Raw genomic sequence first — 20255 nt, 5'->3', positions numbered from 1 at the left:
GATTTCACAGCATCATAGAAGGTTAAACCCAAAGGCCCCTTTGACCTCTAGTACCCCTCCCCAACCTCTCCCCTTTACTTTACAGCTGAGAGACCCAGAGAAGTTAGGCAACTTGCCTGAGGTCACACAGAGTCTGGATGGAACCCAGGTCTTCTGACTCCTCATCTGGTGCTCTTTTGGGGCATCAGGTTCTTAGTTCACCACCAGCACCTGGAGTTGCATGCTCGTGGCCCCTGCTGCAGCTACTTTGTGCTACAAAGGAAGACTACAGGATGGGGCATCGCAGATGGCAGGCAAGGCCTACTCCTTCTTCTGAGGAGTGGGCACTGGGGAACACCAGCTCTCATTTTTTATAGTGCTGACTTTGCTCCCCATCACCACTTTCATTAAATATCACCACATGGGGGAAGTTCCCAGTTGTCTTCACCATCTCATCCAGGAGACACTCCATCTGATTAAGTAATCAGCTGATTTCTCCCTGAGGAAGATGCATCGGCAGCATCAGGTCAAGGGCTCCTTCTTGGTCCTGGCTCCTCAGAGCACGTCCTATAGAAAGTGTGGATCCTGCACCAGGGCTGTGACTTGTGTCTGTGGCCCTCCACTCCAGCCTGACTCCCACCCCAAACCTCCGGACACCAACCTCAGTCACACACATAAGCATGGAAAACAGACAGCCTCCCAACGCAGTTTTCCTGGCCTGTCTTCCCCCTGGTAAGAAATGACAGAGATGATCACTGATAGCTTGCAATTTTATTCTCTGGGAAGCATGCAAGCATTTCCGCTACCACGACCACTGCCGTCATCTTGACCCATCACCACCATTGCTACACCCACCGTCTCCACCCTGAAGGCCATCTCGCCCATGTCCACCATGTCCACCCTCATATCCACCTCTCCCACGTCCACCTCCCCTATGACCACCATCTCCACCTTGATGCCCACTGCCACTGCTTCTACCACCACCACTGCTGCTGCCGCCTCCACGATCAATAACAGACTTTGCTACAAGTTGGACCCTGGGCTGAGTTCTGAGGTCACCAACCTGTGTCTACTTATGATAACTGATGAAATAGTTAGATCTTTCTTGCAAGACCAGCATGAGGAAATCTAAGACTGGCCCCAGGAGGCTGGTACCTCCTACCACCCACGGTGACGATGCTCCACGCTCCTCAGAGACACTAGCTGCAGCCCCCTTCCTGGACCCGCCCCTCTGAGCACCCAGTGTCCCCGGTTAGTATCTGCTGTTGGGCTCACTGGCCAGTTGGAAGAAGTGATGCATTGAGTGTTCTGAGGGTGATGAGAAGTGTGTGCATTAAGTGGGTACTTCAGATTACTTCTATGGGGAAGTAATATTTATTGAAACTCTTACCATTTACCAGGAATTATGATAAGTGCTGCACCACCATGTCCTTTAATCCTCTTCTCAACAGCCCTTTAGAAAAGTGGTTCTCATCTGGGGCTGAATTTGCCCCTTAGCAGGCATCTTACAATGGCTGGAGATGTCTTTGGTCCTCGAAACTGGGTGGGGTGCTATTGACATCTGGTGGGTAGACGGTAGGGCACTGCTAAACACTCAGTGCCCATGATGACCTCAGTAATGCCAGCATTGCATGCATGTGTACTAAGTTGCTTCAGTCGTGTCCAACTCTTTGCAGCCCCAAGGACTGCAGCTGGCCAGGCTCCTCTGCCCATGAGATTCTCCAGGCAAAAATAATGGAGTGGGTTGCCATGCCTTCCTCCAGGGGACCTTCCAGACCCAGGGATTGAACCACGTCTGTTACGTCTTCTGCATTGACAGGTGGGTTCTTTCCCATAATGCCAACAGGAGGGGCTTTCCTGATGGCTAAAGAATCCTGATGGTAAAGAATCCACTTGCAATGCAGGAGACACAGAAGACACAGGCTCAATCCCTGGATCAGAAAGATCCCCTGGAGGAGGAAATGGCAACACACTTCAGTATCTTTGCCTGGGAAATCCCAAGGACAGAGGAGCCTGGCCAGCTACGGTCCATGGGATCGCAAAAAGCTGGACATGACTGAGCACACATGGATGCTGTGCCAGTATGATCAAGGCTGCGATGCCCTGCTTTGGGGTAATGTTTTTCCAGTCCCATTTTTTAATTTAAATTTTGTGGTAAAATATACATAATATGAAATGTACCATCTTAACCATGTTTAAGTGTACAGTTCACTGGCATAAAGTACATTCACGATGTGTACAACCCTCCCCACCATTCACCTCCAGAGTGCTTTTCATCTTGCAAAACTAAATCCCTCTTCCTATTAAGCACGAGCCCTCCATCCCTCCCTCCTCTCAGCCCTTGGCAACCACCATTCTGTGTCTATGAAACTGACTATTCTAAGGTGCCTCAAGTAAGTGGATGATACAGTATTTGTCCTTTTATGACTGGCCCCTTCCAACGAGCATCATGTCCTCAAGGTTCATCCATGTTGTAGCATGTGGCAAAATTTCCTTCTGCTTTTTTAAAGAATTGTTTTAATGTGGACCATTTTTCATTGAGTTTATTACAATATTGCTTCTGTTGTGTTTTTGTTCTGGCTTTTAGGCCAGTAAGGTATGCAGGATCTTAGCTCCCTGACCAGGGATTGAACCTGCACCCCGTGAAGTCTTAACCACTGGACCACCAGGGAAGTCCCATGAATTTCCTTCTTTGTGGTCCACTGTATGGATGGACCACATCCTGTTTATCCATTCATCCATCAGTGGACACCTGTGTCACTCCCACCTTTCAGTCATTTGAATAATGCTGCTACGAACATGGGTACAAATATGGGGTAGGTTCTAGATGCAATGGCCAGGGCTCCAAGAAGCTGTATGATTTGCCTGAAGTCATACAACTCATCTGTGTGGGTCTGGACTTAAGGGCAGGCCTGGCCATCACCAAAGCCCATCTTCTTTCCATGACACCGCGGCAGACTCAGTCGTGACTGGCCTTGCTCACATACGCATCACTGGTTGGACTTCACTTGCCTGTATCTCTCTGGAGTGACATGGTGGCCATCCCCATCTATGCAGCTTGGGACGCCCACTCCAGAACATCTCCCCATGAGTGCTGGCACTTCCCTTTCAGGCCATAACATTCTTTCTACGCCCAAACGGCTCTGAAACAATTTACCAATTTTCTAGGAAGTCGTGAACCAGACTGTTTTTTTTTGTTGTTGTTGTTAGATTTATGTTTCCTCTGACAGCAGAGGAAGGCTTTTCAGGTGGCTCAGACGGTAAAGCATCTGCCTGCAATGTGGGAGACCGGGGTTCGATCCCTGTGTCAGGAAGATCCCCTGGAGAAGGAAATGACAACCCACTCCATTACTCTTGCCTGGAAAATTCCATGGATGGAGGAGCCTGGTGGCTACAGTCCATGGGGTTACAAAGAGTCGGACACGACTGAGCAACTTCTCTTTCACTTTCCTCTGACAGCAGGGGCCACAGGGAACCCCGGGATCCAGCACCTGCAGTGATAGCCATGTCTGTGGCTCAGGGTGAGCCTCTGGAACTGCACATTGTTATGGCGGTAACACAGGCCTTCATCTACAGCTAATAATAGTAACAGTCAGCATTTATGAACAGCTTTCTGTTTGCCAGGCACTGTGCTAAGCTTGTGACAGGGGTTATTTGACCCATACGCTTTGACCCATATGACAGACTTGTGAATACTAGCTCAGATGGTAAAGAAACCGCCTGCAATGCAGGAGACTCCGGTTCGATTCCTGGGTCGGGAAGATCCCATAGAAAAGGGATAGGCTACCCACTTCAGAGTTCTTGAGCTTCCCTGGTGACTCAGACAGTAAAGAATCCTCCTGCAATGCATGAGTCCTGGGTTCAATCCCTGGGTTGGGAAGGTCCCCTGGAGGATAGCATAGCAACCCACTCCAGTATTCTTGCCTGGAGAATCCCCATGGACAGTGGAGCCTGGCAGACTACAGTCCATGGGGTTGCAAAGAGTCAGACACGACTGAGTGACTAAGCACATATTTTACACATGAGAAAGCTGAAGCACAGAAAGGTTAAGCAATCTGCCCAGGCTCACACAGCTAGTAAATAAAGGGTCAGGGTTCCAGTCACAGTGGATCTAAATGCAGAACCCCCTCCAGTGCCTGCCCTACAAGGTGAGGGAATCACCCAGCCCAGGAGACAGGGGCTTTGGCACTTGTCCTGGCTTTTCACTAGTTTGCTGTGTGACTTTGGGCAAGTCACTCAGTGTCACTGAGCCACAGTTTCCTATCTGAAAGAAAAGTAGACAAGATAATCCTATTATCTAAGCTTTTCTGAGTATTCTGGAATGTTCACTCCAAGAGGTCAGGGCCCTTATCAGGTGCACTATCACGTCCTCGAGACTGGGAGCTGAATTTGTCCTCACAGGTGTCTAGCTTGCTTTGGTTTCCACTAAGCTGTTCAAGTCATCATTGGTTTACACCCTCCAAAACTAGGTTCTGGATCAGGGAAGCTCACTGACTAATTTAGAGACTCTGGACCCAAGAGGATAAGTTTGTAACTAAGAGCCCTTGGTTTCTGATACGAGATTTGGGAAGCCACGTGATGGTTAGTGACAGAGCCCCTGGAGCCGGGCTCTCTGGAGCATAGAGCAGAAGGATGACAAATATTCACAGGTGAGTGAAGGGACTAAGCTGGTGGCATATACAGGGGGCATTCCTGCTGTGTCTGGAAGCTTGGATTATGTGGGCTTAGGAGAGAGCCCCCAAAGACCAGTATCCTGGTTCAAAGGGAGCTGAACATGAACTGACATGGAGTTGTTGTTGCTGCTGCTATTTAGTCACTAATTCATGTCCAATTCTGTAACCCCATGGACTGTAGCCCTGCCAGGCTCCTCTGTCCATGGGATTTTCCAGGCAAGAATATTGCAGTGGGTTGCTATTTCCTTCTCCAGGAGATCTTCCTGACCCAGGGATTGAACTCATGTTTCCTGCATTGGCAGGTGGATTCTTTACCACTAAGCCAGCTGAACTGTACATACATGATACATTTTAGAAACCAGTTCTGATAGTTGGCAACTGATCTGGTTTCCTACAGTGACTGGCGTAAGCAGAGCCAGACCTGCAATAAGCAAGGGGCTAGGAGCTCTGACTTTCTCTCCAGCTGCACGACTTAAAAACTTTGTCTATTTAGGTTCAGAAAGAAGCATGGGCTTTCTATTTTGTTCCATTGATCTGTATTTCTGTCTTTGTGCCAGTACCATACTGTCTTGATGACTGTGGCTTTGTAGTAGAGGGCAAAACCAATACAATATTGTAAAGTTAAAAAATTAAATTAAATTAAAAAGAAAGAAAGAAAGAAAGAAGCATGGGCGAGGAAGGGAAATAAAGAAAGGTGGAGCAATTGCTCCAGGCATCAAGACAGACATAGTCACTGGACTTCCAGCATGCTGGAGCTTCCTTCAAGACATGCTTCTCTAGCCAGAGAACCAGGAGAAAAGGAAAACAACCTCAGAAAGCCAGATTCAGAGGACTGAAGCACCGTGGGCAGAACTCTCACCCATTCCTTAATGCTCCCTTTAGCACCACTGACAAGCGGTCATTTGGTCTCTGCTTGAATGCCTCTAAGGATGGCAATTTCACTCTGTACCCAGGCAGCCCATTTGCAGAGCCCTAACCGCTAGCTCTTCCTCCTTACAGTGCATCAAAATCAGTCTCCTTGTAGTTCGAAGCCACAGGTCCATCTTCTGAGGCCAAAACAAGTCTCCTACATTGCAGGACAGATCCTCAAACATCTGACAACAGGGATTATGTCCTTCCACATCTCTCCTTAGTTAAATATCCATTTTCCTATGTCAACATGGTCTTGCTGTCCAAATACAAAGAATATCTGGCATCTTTTAAGAGACAGGAAGCCCAGGTAACTGCTCAGAAGCTGTAATTTGATGAGGCCTGGGGTTCTGACCTTCCCATGAGGCCTCCTCCATCTGAGCATCCCCATGTCTGAAATTCTATGCAGACTATGTCTCCGTGGTAAGCAGAGGTCCCTTCCTTCTGCCTTTACTGTGTCTATTCCTGGTTAACTCACAAATCACTAACACGTTGATGCAAATCAGTTTACCAAACTAGTTCCTCTAAATAAGAGGGTGATCCTAGAGACTGCCTCCTCTCTGCTCTTCTCCCCTTTGCCTGGTGTTAGCACCCATCAATGAGCCATTCATTCATTCAACAAATACATACTGAAGGGAACTTTCCAAGTGATCCAGTGGTTATGACTCCACACTCCCAATGCAGAGGGCACGAGTTTGATCCCTGGTCAGGGAACTAAGATCCCACATGTCGCACAACACGGTCAAAAAAATAAAATACATATTGAGTACCTAATACATGCCAGCCCTGGAGTGAAAACAGTGGAAAAAATAATGTATGACTACAATTTAGTGAGGGGAAATGGACAGACCACAAGTCAATCAGTAGGATGTATTATGCAGCAGGAGGTGACAGATGTAATAAAGAAAAAGGAGAGTAGGGAGAGAAAGACAGCTGGAGGTGGCAGGTCTCAGAGCTCACTGGGGCTGGGAGGAAAGGCTCCATGAGCATTTGAGCAAGCAGCTAAAAGGAGCCGGGGGAACGTCATGTGGACATCAGGACAAGGGCGGTCCAGGTGGAGGGAACAGAAAGGCTTTGAGACAGGAATATGCCTGTGACGTCTGGGAAACAACACAGGGTCTGGGTGCCTGGACCGAGTGAATGAAAGGGGAGTAGTAGGAAATGAGGCCAGAAAGAAAGGAGGTCAGATTGCAGAGAGGGTGCGGAAGCCCTTGGAAGAACTTGGCTTCTAATCTCAGCAACATGGGAGTTACTGGAGAGTTCTGAGCAAAGCAAAGACACAACTTGATATCTGTCTGGCAAGCAGGGAGGGGTCACTGTTCCAGATAAAGTCTCAGAAGAGCCTAAAGTAGGAGGTGAACTTGCTTTCAACAGGTCTACTCTGACTTCCACTAATACATTCAAGTCACCTTTGATTCAGCCAAGTCAAGGTTCTGAGTTAGCAAGGCTCACTAAGTTTGGTTCTAAGCCTAAAGCAGGAGCTGTGGACAAAAGAGTGGGTTTGTGCCTAAGGGACCTGGTTCTGACATGAGATTTGAGAAGTCATGCAATGTTTAGTGACAAAGACCCCGGCTCATCTCTCCCTCTGTCACTTCTTGGCTGGTGACCTTGGCCAAGTTAGGTTAACCCATCTGTGCCTTGGCGTTCTCACCTGTAAAATGAGTAAGTCTGGCGCTGATTCCTTTGGAAGACACTAGTAGACTTAGAGCTATACTGTCCACTACAGTGGCCACCAGCCACATGTTGAGAAATTGATCGCAGCCAGTCTGGACTAAGATGTGCTGTAAGTATAAAACACACCCAGATTGTAAAGACTTTGTATGAAATAAAGAATGGGAAAATAGCTCATGAATAATTGAGTGTTCTTTTGATTACAAGTTGAAAATATAACATTTTGGATATGTTGGATTAAATAAAATACCACTCAATTATATCGGCAATGACCCTTATATTCATCATGATTCTTACATTCTATATTTTATTTAGCTTTGGCATCTTGGGGCCTTGCCACCTGGGGAAGGACTGCCCCCCCAGTGCTGTCCAGTTCCTAAATCCTTGGCAATGAGACACCCTTGATATGCAAAACTACCAACCACAGTTGATATCCCACCCACCTCTTTTGATCAGATTCTTGCAATCCCAGACTCTTATCTTCCTGCCCTAAAACACTGCAGGGCCAGGTACTAGATAGCTAGGGATCACCCTTTTAATGAGAGCTTCCTGAAATTACTCAAACTAGCCAACCTTAAACCTGCCTCCTCTGCTTACCCCGCCTCACCCATTCCTTCCTGCAAAAACCACAATAAAGACCCTCATCTGTTTTTCTTTTTACTTCATCTGCCTCCTGACCATCCCTGCTGCTTCCCCGTGTGGCCCTGCATGGCTTCCATTTCTCCTGTTTCTAGACATCTGTGAGTATAAAACTTCATCCTTAGAGATAGTCATTTCAGGGGTCTTTCATGGCAGTGCAGCGGTTAAGATACTGTTCTTCCAATGCCGGGAGAGCAGGCTCAATCCCTGGTTGGGGAAGTAAGATTCCACATGCCGCACAGACGAAATAAATAAATAGCACCTAATCTGGTTTTAAGACTCAAAAAAAAAAAAAAATCTAAATAGCTTTCCATGAGTAATTTTAAGACTATCAGGCTCCTCCGTCCATGGGATTTTCCAGGCAAGAGTGCTGGAGTGGATTGCCATTTCCTTCTCCAATATATAATATAACACATGGGAAAAAAGCAAAGTAAAAAAAATAAAAGACAATCATATCCATGTCTGCACACCCCCATTTTTTCTTAAAGCCCTTTTACATCAGGATTTCCCTGATGTTCCCGACATACCTCAGGGTTACAGATGAAGGAACCACATACCAGACAAGTCAGGTGACCTGCCCAGGTCAAGGACGTGGCAGCAGGTGTCCTGACCTTCAGCTCTAAGTCCTCAGGCCCTGAACAGGACCATGTGACATCTTCGTTTCTGATGCAGATAATCATTCATGATTCTCTGTGCTTAATCGCTCAGTTGTGTCCAGCTCTTTGCAACCCCACAGACTGTAGCCCACCAGGCTCCTCTGTCCATGGGGATTCTCCAGGCAAGAATACTGGAGTGGGTTGCCACACCCTTCTCCAGGAGATCTTCCCAACCCAGGGATCGAACCCAGGCCTCACTCACTGCAGGTAGACTCTTTACCATCTGAGCCACCAGGGAAGCTTATATTAAAAAGAGATATCATCTCCTTGCTGTTTTGTGAAAAAGCAATGCCATTCTTTCTAATAATGTGGCAGGGGCAGGAAAATAAAAGAACATACTCTTGTACCTGCTGATTTGAAAGAGAGCTGCCAGGGTGGTGGGGCCAGTGTCAAGGGAGCCCGCCCAGGAGACCTTTGCTGGACGCTGGGGACAAGGAGCTGTCGGACCTTTTTATTCCATGACCTGGAGGAGGCTGGCTGGAGAGGGTGCAAAGCCAGCCAGAATGAGAGCTAGAAGAGGCCTTCCAGGTCATCCAGCCCCCGGGTCTGCAGCTGACAGAGGAACTCAGACACCACTATATTCTGGGGAGTCTAGTCAGCCCAGAGCTCCAAGTTCTTTCTAATGTGCCTATGGTTCTCCTTCTGCCCCACCTCCTCTGAGGACTCCCACCTACAGCCCCCAGGGGCATCTGGGGTCACTGTTCACTATCAAGAGCAACTGAGAAAGAGGATGTGACTCAGGTCAACTGCTGGCCAACAAAGAATTAGGGACAGGAACCCAATTCCTAGATCTCTGGTTTGGGTTCATGTCTGGGAAGCTGCCCCTTAATCCTGAGTGGCCCGCAGCTCCTTTGAGGTCCTGACTCCTGCCTCTGGCATTTATCCCCATGGCCAGCCTGGAGGATGAAGGAGATGAGGCACTGGGGAGTCTTTGTTGGGCACCTTCTGAAGCAGAGGGGACAGGCTGAGAGCCCCTGGGAGGACGTGCTGTGAACACACGACTAATGTCCGTCTGCATGGATTTTGGACATCTGGGATTTAACAGGCAATGCTTAAATCCAGAGGGATTTATAAGCCTGTTTGTCCACATTTCTATGAATTGGATAAGGAAGAAAACAACAGTTTCTATGTCCAGTGCTGGAGGAAGCTGTACTCTGAGCATCTTCATATGATGTCACTCAAGGTCAAAGGGCAGATGCTATTACCTGTATTTGACAGAGGGGACACCAGGGCCCAGGATGAGCTCACAGGAAGCCCGGCCAGAGTTATGGATGCCAAGCTCGATGCCTAGTGGGTGGTCTGCCCAGCTCCCATCCTTAAGCTCCGCCCCCCAGAGCCTCCTCTCAGATCTGGAAATTGGAACCAGGACAGCACAGTCTCGCCTGGCCTCAGCTGGTCCCATGAATGGAGCAGCATATTATTTTGTCACATGGATGGAAAAAATTGAGAAAGCCTATTAATATATGAAGAGGAGAATAAAAGACGATGTGCACACAGGGACCTCTGCTCACTGTTACGTGCCAGTCTGGATGGGAGGGGAGTTTGGGGGAGAATGGATACACATATATATATGGCTGAGTCTCTTTGCTGTCCACCTGAAATTATCACAATATTGTTAACCGGCCATGTGTGCATGTGTGCTAAGTCATTTCAGTCATGTCCAACTCTTTGAGACCCTATGGACTGTATACAGCCCACCAGGCTCTTCTGTCCATAGGATTCTCCAGGCAAGAATACTGGAGTGGGTTGCCATGCCCTCCCCCAGAGGATCTTCCCAACCCAGGGATCAAACCTGCATCTCCTGCAACTCTTGCATTGCAGGCAGATTCATTACCTCTGAGCCACCAGGGAAGGCCTTAATCGGCGGCTGCTAAGTCACTTCAGTCATGTCCAACTCTTCGCGACCCCATAGACGGCAGCCCACCAGGCTCCCCCGTCCCTGGGATTCTCCAGGCAAGAGTACTGGAGTGGGGTGCCATTGCCTTTGGCTACACACCACTATAAAATAAAAAGTTAAAGAGAGATGGTGTGAGAAGCAGAGAGTGAAAGAGTGAGGTGCTGTGTTTCCTGCAGCCTCCTAGGTCTCACCCGTGAGCTCCCTGGACCTGACTGTTTAGGACTTTGGGCTCCTGGCGACACCCACATCTTTATAAGACACCTTTCTGTTTGCTTACGCCAGATGAAGCAGGTTTCTGATAAGCAGGGTAAACAGATCTGTGGTCTCGGTGTCCTGAACCCTCTCCCCCAGCCACTCACCCTGCACCTCGCCAGGGCAGAGGCTCACCGATTCCCGGGATGAAGGCGGCCCTGCTGTCTTGCCAGCACTGCTCTCACAGATGGGGTAGGTGCAGCTGGCCCCCTCCCTCCTTCACAGCAACCACCTGAGGGTTTGAGCAGAATCTGCTAATGGAGCCCAGAGAACCCCTACTGCAGGCCTCTGCCCCTGCTGAAAGGTAATCTGGGTGTCTCTAGCTGACCACAGGCGGGCAGGGGTTACTTGGTGGGGGTAAAAGCCAAGGGCGGTGATGTTGGCCTATCCCCTGATGGCCCTTGTGACAGAGGCCCCAGGAGTGTGCATTCATCCACTCACACATGCCTGCGGCCCCTCAGAGCCCTTTCCACGCCGGGCACGGCCCAGTTACTGGGGACACTGCAGGGAATGTGTGGCTCTGGAGCTCATGCTTCTGGAGCAACAAGACTTGTGACCAAGATAATGTGGACTCTGTGAGCACAATGCCACAGACACAACAAGGAGATACGACAAACAATGAGCAGGGTGGGGATGGTCCTGCTTGGGTGGGGTGGTCAGAGAAGGCCTCTCTGAGAAGGGGACACCTCATGGGGACCTGATGATGAGGGAGACACAGCCATGGGAAGGTGGGACCGCCTCAGCAGGAGAGAAAGCCATAATCTAGGAGGTCCTGGTTGGTCACCAGCCCCTGCTGTATTCCCAGGACAGAAGAAGGCTGGTGTGGCTGGGCTGTGAATGGACCCTCTCAGGACACAGGAAGGAGCTGGTTTGTTCCAAGTACAATGCAAGCCATCAGAAGGTTTCCAAACATGTCATTTAGTGCACCAACTGCTGGGGGTTCAAGGAGAAAAAGACACACTTTGTGCCCTCAAAACCAGCCAGACCTGCAAATTGGCAGGTCAAGCAGTGATCATAGAGGTAATACAGGATCCAATCAGGTTGCACAGGCCAGCCTCCCATGAAGCCTCGAGGCCCAGAGGGTTGGAGGCTGGAAGGTTAAGTAGGAACCAGAAAGGCAGAGAAGTAGAGATGAGGATGGGAAGGTGGGGGGTGGGGGGAGAATTGGGGAAGTGGCTGGCACAGCTTGGGCGAAGACCTGAGGGCAGGAGCCCAGGACAGTCCCAGGACTAGAGTGACACACTCTGCTGTGATCTTACAGTGACGATGTTCAGGATACGATTTGACTCAAGTAACCACGAATATGTCCGATTCAGGTCTTCATGACAACCAGCCTACATGGAGGTCCTTCTGAGCCACCATCACACCGCCAGCCCGGGAGTGACAAGGCCGGCCAAGCACCTCATTCTCAGCTACATCGGGGACCACAGGATTCTGGGACAGTGGGCAATGGACAGCCACTTGGCTGAAAGGCCTAAATCTTCCGGGATCTGAGACAGCTGGCAGCTGGTCAGCTTCAGGTAACAGTGCCACTGCCCTCTCCAGAGCAAACTGCCAACTGCTCCCCCAGGGCTGTCCAAGCCAGGCAGAGAGGCAGGTCCTCTGACCCACTGGCCCAGCAATGAGGTCGCCCTTTGAGTTAATTGGTAGAGCACCCCGACTTCCCAGGTGGCTCAGAGGTAAAGAATCAGCCTGTGATGCAGGAGGCACAAGGTCAATCCCTGGGGCGGGAATATTCCCCGGGGAAGGGATGGCAACCCATTCCAGTATTCTTGCCTGGAAAATCCCATGGACAGAGGAGCCAGGCGGGCTACAGTCCACGGGCTCACAAAGAGTCAGACACGACTTAGTAACTAAACAGCAACAGCAGCAGGATGAAGGTGTCGTTTCCAGAAAGATCCAGCATTTGGGACAGAGTAGCAGGACCGGGTGGGGCACTCCAGCAAGAAAAGAGACAAGCGGTTGTCTTGGGTCACGTCTGCAGCCGACTCTCCCCGAGACTCCAGAGCGCAATGCCCATAAAAGCTGACACCAAGCCAGGACACTGGGAATGCTGAAAAGTGACACTGAGGACTCAACTCTAATTAAGAGACAAGTTAGAAACACAAGCGCCTGTCGCACCAGGACACGCACAGACCTGTCGACAGCAGGAGGCAGGCCACTTGAAAGAGCGAGTGAGACCTCGATCTGCCTCTGCCAGGAACGTGGTTCTCTTAGGTGTGTAAGCATAAGGAAAATGTGCACTCTGGGCGTGTCTGCTAAGTCGCTTCAGTCACGTCCAACTCTTTGCCACCCCGTGGGCTGTAGCCCACCAGGCTCCTCTGTCCATGGGATTCTCCAGAGTGGGTTGCCGTGCCCTCCTCCAGGGGATCTTCCCAACCCAGGGATGGAACCTGCGTCTCTCATGTCTCCTGCATTGGCAGGCGTGTTCTTTACCACTAGGGTCACTTGGGAAGCCCCAGTAAGATGTGTGTACATGTGCTTAGTCTCTCGGTCGTGTCCTACTCTTCGACCCCATAGACAGTAGCCCAGCAGGCTCCTCTGTCCATGGGACTTCCCAGGTAAGATTATTGAAGTGGGTTGCTTTTCCTACTCCAGGGGATCTTCCCAACTCAGGGATCAAACCTCCATCTCCTGTATCTCCTGCATTGGCATACAGATTCTTTACCATTCATGATAAAGAATCACGATTCCTTATACCCAGTGGCCTTTCCTGCCCAAGGCTCCAGGAGCAAGGCTGGGTCACGTGGGATGAACTGTGAGCCCAGAACCCCAGGCTTCCTAGGTGCTCTTACCCCCTCCCTACCGCACAGAGGCTGCGGCCCCCGGATTCTAGCAGTGGGGTCTCTGGAGGGGCCTGATCTCCCCAGGCCTCAGCTTCCTAACCTTTAAGACACAAACTATCTTCCCTTCCCTTGAAACCATAGAATTTTAGAGTTGGAAAGAACCTTAAAATCCTCCCACTCACATGCCTTTGTTTATACAAGAAAAATCTGAGGCACAGAGAGACAGGAAAGTCCTACAACGTCACACAGCATTTCCACAGCTGCCGCACAAAGCCTGCCCCCTCCGGCAGCGGTTTTCAAGCTTAGAGAGTGTGCACTGCAAGCCCCTTTCAGGGAATGTTGTTGTTTAGTCACCAAGTCATGTCCAATTCTTCTGCAACCCCATGTGCTGTAGCCTGCCAAGCTTCTCTGTCCATGGGGATTATCCAGGCAAGAATACTGGAGTGGGTTGCCATTTCCTTCTCCAGGGGATCTTCCTGACCCTGTGATCAAACCCAGTTCTCCCACACTGCAGGCTGATTCTTTACCACTGAACCACCTGGGAAGCCCTCCAGGAGGTGGCAGGACCTAAAATGCAGATGCCCAGGCCTCATCCACCAGGCCAACATTCAGTGGGTCTGGGGGCCCAGGAATCTGCACGTCAAACAAACTCCCCAGGGATCAGCACACAGAGACTCCTCACCACCTGTGTGTTTTCATTTCTGACCACCTCGTTGGGCTGCTGTGAACAGAAGACAACGGGAGGGACTGGAGGGCTTTAAAGATCACCATCTTCCAAGAAGGGTGCTGTCCTGCCACTTCCCTGTCTTCCAGACCCTCCCCTTCTCTCCCTCTCTACCCCACTGTCACCTGAGCGAATTCCCATGTCTGTATCTTCCAGGTCTGGAGCTCCTTTGAGTCTGCAGGTGGACTCAAAGAAGGATGGTCACTGTTCCCTTGAGGGCACAGTGTCCTACCTGGCCCAGAAGCTACTGGCTCCTGGGAGAACCACCACAGCAGGAGCAGACTCTGGGGCTGGAAGGGCAGCCAGCTGTCCCCCAGGGGAGTCAGGGACGGTAGAACAGAGCAGGGGCTATTCCCGCCCTCCTGCTCTAGGCCATCACAAAGAATCAGGAGTGGAGTCAGACACCCCTGAGTGCATGCTCATCTCAGCCACTAACAACGTGAACTTGTGCAAACCACTTCTTTTCTTTGCACCTCACACCCAGTGGCCAGTTGTGGGTAAAGGTAACTTGCCAGGCATGGGTATTTTTATTAAAAAAGACAGCCCTGGTAAACCACAAACTGCCACCAGAAGGTAGTGAAAGTGAAAGTTGCTCAGCCGTGTCTGTCTCTTTGCCACCCCACGGACTATACAGTCCATAGGATTCTCCAGGCCAGAACACTGGAGTGGGTAGCCTATCCCTTCTCCAGCGGATCTTCCCAACCCAGGAATTGAACCGGGGTCTCCTGCACTGCTGGTGGATTCTTTACTAGCTGAGCTATCAGGGAAGCCACTTGATAAAACACAGGATGGCCAGTGATGTGAATTTCAAAAACAACAAATAATTCTATGTGTGTGAATATCCCAAACGTTGCACAGGACATACTTATACTAAAATGTTATGCATTTGTTTACCTGAAATTCAGAGTGAATTACCATCCTGGGATTTTGTTTGTTTTCTTGCTTGGGGTTTGTTTGCTTGCTTGTTGTTGCCAAGTTGGCTGGTGAGCCTTCCTTCAGATCCAGCCCTGGCAGGCTGGCTCCCCCAGACCCCTCTGCCCCCGAAAGCAGAGCCCTGCAGGAGTCTGCACAGAGGGGACCGGCCAACCCCGTGGTGTTCCACCAGTGACCAAGCGCTCCCATCCGCGCAGAGGCTCACCTGGCAGGCATCGTGTTTTTGTGCTGTCAGAGCTCGTCAAGGTCACTGGTTCAGCCTGGTTTGCTTTTCTGGAGGAGGAAGGGGCAGAGGAGGTGATGGCAAGGGCTTTGCTGGGAGGGTGGCAGGTCTCTGCTCTTTCCTCTGAATTCTCCTACTTAGGCCCTGCCTAGAAAGCCCTAGAGCCTGTGCCCCAAGGCGCCTAGTTTCCTTGGCAGGAAGTGGATGGCCTCCAACTTCCAGGAGGTCAGGAGCCAAGAGGTCCTGATGCACCCCTCCTTCAACTGTATTTAACTCTCTGTATGACCTTGGGCAAGTCACTCCCATCAGCTCTCCAGGCCTTCTGGACAAAACAGGGTAATAACAGCATTAATGCTTATTGGTAGTTCCCGTGTATCAGGCACTGTTCTAAGTACCTTGTAGATCCATGGTTCCCAATCTTTTTGACACCAGGGACTGGTTTCACGGAAGACAATTTATCAACAGACAGAGGGCAGGGGATAGGATGGTTTGGGGATGATTCAAGTGCATTTACATTTATTGTGCACTTTTTCTATTATTATGACATCAGTTCCACCTCAGATCATCAGGCATTAGATCCCAGAGGCTGGGGACCCTGTTATAGAGGCTACCCTTCTAATCCTCCCCACAGCCCTGTGAGGTGGGTACTAGCAGGATTCACATTTTACAGGAGAGGAAACTGGAAGGCAGAAGCACACACAACCAGTGAGAGGGGGAGACAGCATCTGAACCAAGCAGGTCTGGGCTGGAGCCTGCGCTCTCAGCCCCTTGCCAGACGCCTCTGTGAAACAGGACAGGCCCGAATGCACGAGGAGAAGGGAAAGGAGTGATTAATGCCTGCCCATCACCTACTCTGCTAAAATCACTGTGCCTTTGACAGAGAGGACCTCACATAACCCTGGCCACAAACCTGCTATCGGATTCTGTTCTTCAGTCTGAAGTTAGGGCAGGGAAACGGAGGCACAGAGAGGTCTGGGACTTGCCTAGGGTCACAATCTGAGTCTACATCAGAACCCAGCTCTCTAGCCTCAAGGCCTAGACTAGGTGATCCACACTCACCCACCCCACCCCACCCACTGCCCCGCTCTGGTTCACAGAGCTTAAGACCCTGCTCTGGCCACAGGCCATGGGCAGTGAGGTCACAGATGTTCTCAGTACTTCACCCCATGAGACGCCGGGAGCCCCCAAGCTGACCTCCTGCTGCCTCCATCTTCCCTTCCTGAATGAGACCAACCCTCTACCAGGGCCTGGACACTCTTCCTTGGTCTGGACCTGTCCATCCTTAACCCCCACGTCTCCATCTGGTGGCTCTTTGCTTTCCTATATTATGGACAAGAGGAAGAATAACGTTTGCTATTCTTGCGTGCTCATGGGTGCTTAGTTGCCTCGCCGCGTATGACTCTGTGCAACCCCATGGACTTCAGCCCTCCAGGCTCCTCTGTCCATGGAATTTTCCAGGCAAGAATAGTAGAGGGGGTTGCCATTTCCTACTCCAGGGGATCTTCCCTACCCAGGGATCGAACCCACCTCTCCCATATAGCCTGCATTGGCAAGCAGATTCTCTACCTCTGAGCCACCTGGAAAGCCCTTTCTATTTTTACTGCTCATTCATTTACCCACATTAAATGACTCTGATACTGACAATCACCAGTCGGACATATTGGTCAGCATTCCTGTGTCCCAATTTCACACAGAAGAAAGAGCGGGGAGGCTCAGAGAACTTAAGTGACCTGCCTAGAGTCACTCAGTTTTTAAGCCAGAACTCCAATCTATGCCTTCCAAATCCAGGGCTCTATAGAGACCTCAGAGGTCAATTAAAGTACTTTAGAAACAAAAAAACTGAGACCCAGACATGACACATGTCCTGGTCAAGGTCACAGCCATCCATGGCAGAACTGAGACTGAAATTCACAGCTCCTGACCCATAACACCAAGTCCTCATGTGAATAACAGTGGGAACCAATTATACTCCCTCAACTGACAATGGGGGTTCATGATGCCAACACCACCGAGAAGCAAAGGCAGAAGCTGTCAAACCCAGGGTGAACCCCCATTCCACAATGAGGTCTGCACCTGGACCTTCCTGTCTCCGGGACAGTCTTCTGGTGGGGAGGGTCTGGGGAGCCAGACAGCAAATGAAGGCAAAGTGTAAAGCTGGGGGACTCTGCACCCTGCACGTCAGGTCTTTTTAGAACTTGCTGGAGTGGGAGAGCCAGCCTGGGCTGAAAGTGCCAGCTCAGGAGAGAAATGATTGCCTGGGATGTGTGTTTAGTGACAGTTCAGAATGAATAAGTGAGCACAGGAATTCAGGACATAGATGAGCAGCATCCTTGAATTCTCAATAAATGGAAATACATATATATATATATATATACATATATATATATATATATTTCTCAAAGATAAATCCACATCAATGTCACCTTTTTTACTGTGGGTCTTACAGCTCTGCTTCCTATTCTGCCAAGCCCCAGGGGCAAGGTGGGAGACGGAGTCTGGCTCTGAGGGCTCACTGCTGGGACCACACTCATATGCTCACCAGTGGAAGCCTGGAATCCACTGAAGGTAAGGACAGTCCACCTGCTCAGGGCTCATCCTTATGGATGCTGGGGTCCCCTCTTTCCAGTTCTGCCTTTGCCTCCTTCCTCCTGGCCTTCACAGGGCCCCTTACCTACTGTGCCCTTATGTTCCTGTCTGCCAGCTGGGCACGTATGTCTATGTCACCAACAGAAAAAGTGCACCAGGCAAGCAAAAGGTGTCCCAGCCCAGGAGATTTTTGTTCAGCAATTTCACATCTGGACTGAAAAGCTACTGCAAATCTTTACTGCATCACTGGCTCTTTGCAGGCTGCTCTTATTCCTCACCAGGAATATTCCTTACCCCTTTTAGACAGAAGAGCAAATTGGCAGCTGAGAAATCAAAACCACTGAGCTCCAGAAGCTATTAGAGAGCTCTTAGAACTGGTGCACTCTCTCTCCATGTTCAGGGTACTGAGAACAGTGCTGAGTCGCTGCTCACACAGTAGGGAGTTTCCCACTTAGGAGGGGCCCAGAAATAAGGCACATCCATCATTGATATTGTTGTTTGGTCCCGTCCAACTCTTTTGCGACCCCACGGACTCCTCTGTTCATGGGATTTCCCAGAAAAGAATACTGGAGTGGGTTGCCATTTTCTTCTCCAGGGGATCTTTCCCACCCAGAGATCAAACTCGGATTCTTTACCACTGAGCCACCTAGAAATCTCTACCTCCACCAGTGCCAGGGGCCCAAGCCCCATGAGACGATCTGGGAAACCCAGGTTCCAAACATTGTTGGAGGTAAACAAAGGGAAAAGCATAGCAACAAGGCCCAGAAATTCCGGAGAATTCCAAATGTGTCCCTCCCCACTCTCCTTCCCTAGGAGAGTCCCAGGAAAAGTTCAGGCTGGGAACGTGCGAGGATTACACCTGGAGCAGCTCTCATTCAGGGCAGTGGCCATGAGCGACCAGGTCTCTGCCCCAGAGGGCTGCCCCGAGGCTATCCGGCTGTCGCAGCCTCTCCCTGGGCTGTCCCTCTGTCCCCCTCCCCCCGCCCCCCCGCCACCACTCCCCCGCGCAGACTCACCTTTGGGCAGCTTGGACACGTTCTCCTGGATCCAGGAGAAGAGGTGGGCGAAGTCGCAGTCGCAGAGCCAGGGGTTCCCGTCGAGGCGCAGGGTGCGCAGCGCGGGGAGCGCGGTTAGGGCGGCCACGTTGAGGCTGCGCAGGTTGTTGTCGTTGAGCTCCAGCACCTGCAGCGACTCCAGGGTCTCGAAGGCGGCCTCGTGCACACCAGCCAGGTTGTTGTTGGCCAGGCTTAGCTTGACCAGCCGCCCGGCCGAGCGGAAGGCGCCGGCGCCCAGCTGGGTCAGGTTGTTGTAGCTGAGGTCGAGGAAGGCGAGCTTGGCCGAGCCGCTGAACGTACCCTCCTCCAGCGAGCGCAGCGAGTTGTTCCTGAAGTCCAGGTAGACCAGGTCGCCGTAGAAGATGAAGAAGTCCTCGGGGATGTGCTGGATGCGGTTACCAGCCACCAGCAGTTTGCGCACGTCCAGGGGGAAGGGATCAGGCACGCTGGGCAGTCCGCGGTCGCGGCAGTCCACGGTGTGCGGGTCGGTGCAGGCGCAGCCCGCGGGGCACGCGTGTCCGGGCTGGAGCAGCAGCAGGAAGCTAAAGAGCCCCAGCGCCGCGGCGGCGGCGCCGGTGGGGGCGCGGGGGGCGGCGCGGGGGCGCATGGCCTGGGCCCGCGCGAACGGCGGCGACGCGGACGCGACTCGGGTTGAGCCCTGGCGCGGGGCGGCTCGCGGGACCCCAGAGGCCGGGCGCCGGGAGGGCGTGCGCCCGGGAGAGCGGGGGCGATGGAGCGCAGCGCGGACCTACCCCGGGAGCCCGAGCGGCCGGGGCGGAGGTGGGGGAACTGGGGACCACGGAGGGAGGGGCGACGGACTCGCGAAGGATTTACCCGAACAGGAAATTAACCCGCTGGAAAATCCCGGAGGAGAGGCGGGAGCGGTAAGGGTAGCGGAGTGGCCATCGCCAAACGCGGCCCCGCCCGGGCAGCTTCTTTCCGTCACCGGGCGATAAGACCTGTCGCGCAGACTTGGCGCGGGACACTCGACGACCAAGTTCAATTCCCACGAGCCCCCAACCCCAGTGGATTTCTGAGGGCGTGTCGGGGGCGTGCCCCCCCTGCCCCCCGCCCGCCAGGTGCCAAAGCTCGCTCCCCGCGCGCCACCCCTGCTGCAAACGGGAGCGCGACCTGTGTCCCTCTGGCTCTGCGCCCGGTGCAATTCTGGCAGGCTCTCGGGGGGAGGGGGGGGCGCCGTGCCCGAGTCTGCCGAGCCGGCATTGGGCGGGGCTCCAGCGGGCTCCAGGGAGCTTCAGGGTGGCTGACCTTCCT

At 51.6% G+C, this 20255-nt stretch overlaps 1 protein-coding gene across 1 annotated transcript in view; it reads right to left on the bottom strand.

The window, feature by feature from the left end:
• LRRC38 (leucine rich repeat containing 38) overlaps positions 1 to 20006 on the bottom strand; it is a 36068-nt gene extending 16062 nt beyond the window's left edge. Inside the window, exon 1 of the mRNA XM_027565352.1 lies at positions 18945 to 20006. Coding sequence (XP_027421153.1) covers positions 18945 to 19590 — 646 coding nt within the window. The 5' untranslated portion in view covers positions 19591 to 20006. The remainder of the gene's footprint in view (positions 1 to 18944) is intronic.
• Positions 20007 to 20255: the final 249 nt, after the last annotated feature.

This window comes from Bos indicus x Bos taurus, chromosome 16 (assembly GCF_003369695.1).
Source record: "Bos indicus x Bos taurus breed Angus x Brahman F1 hybrid chromosome 16, Bos_hybrid_MaternalHap_v2.0, whole genome shotgun sequence".
Lineage (NCBI taxonomy): Eukaryota > Metazoa > Chordata > Mammalia > Artiodactyla > Bovidae > Bos > Bos indicus x Bos taurus.
Note: the sequence above shows the minus strand (reverse complement) of the source record. Positions and strands in the feature narration are given on the sequence as shown.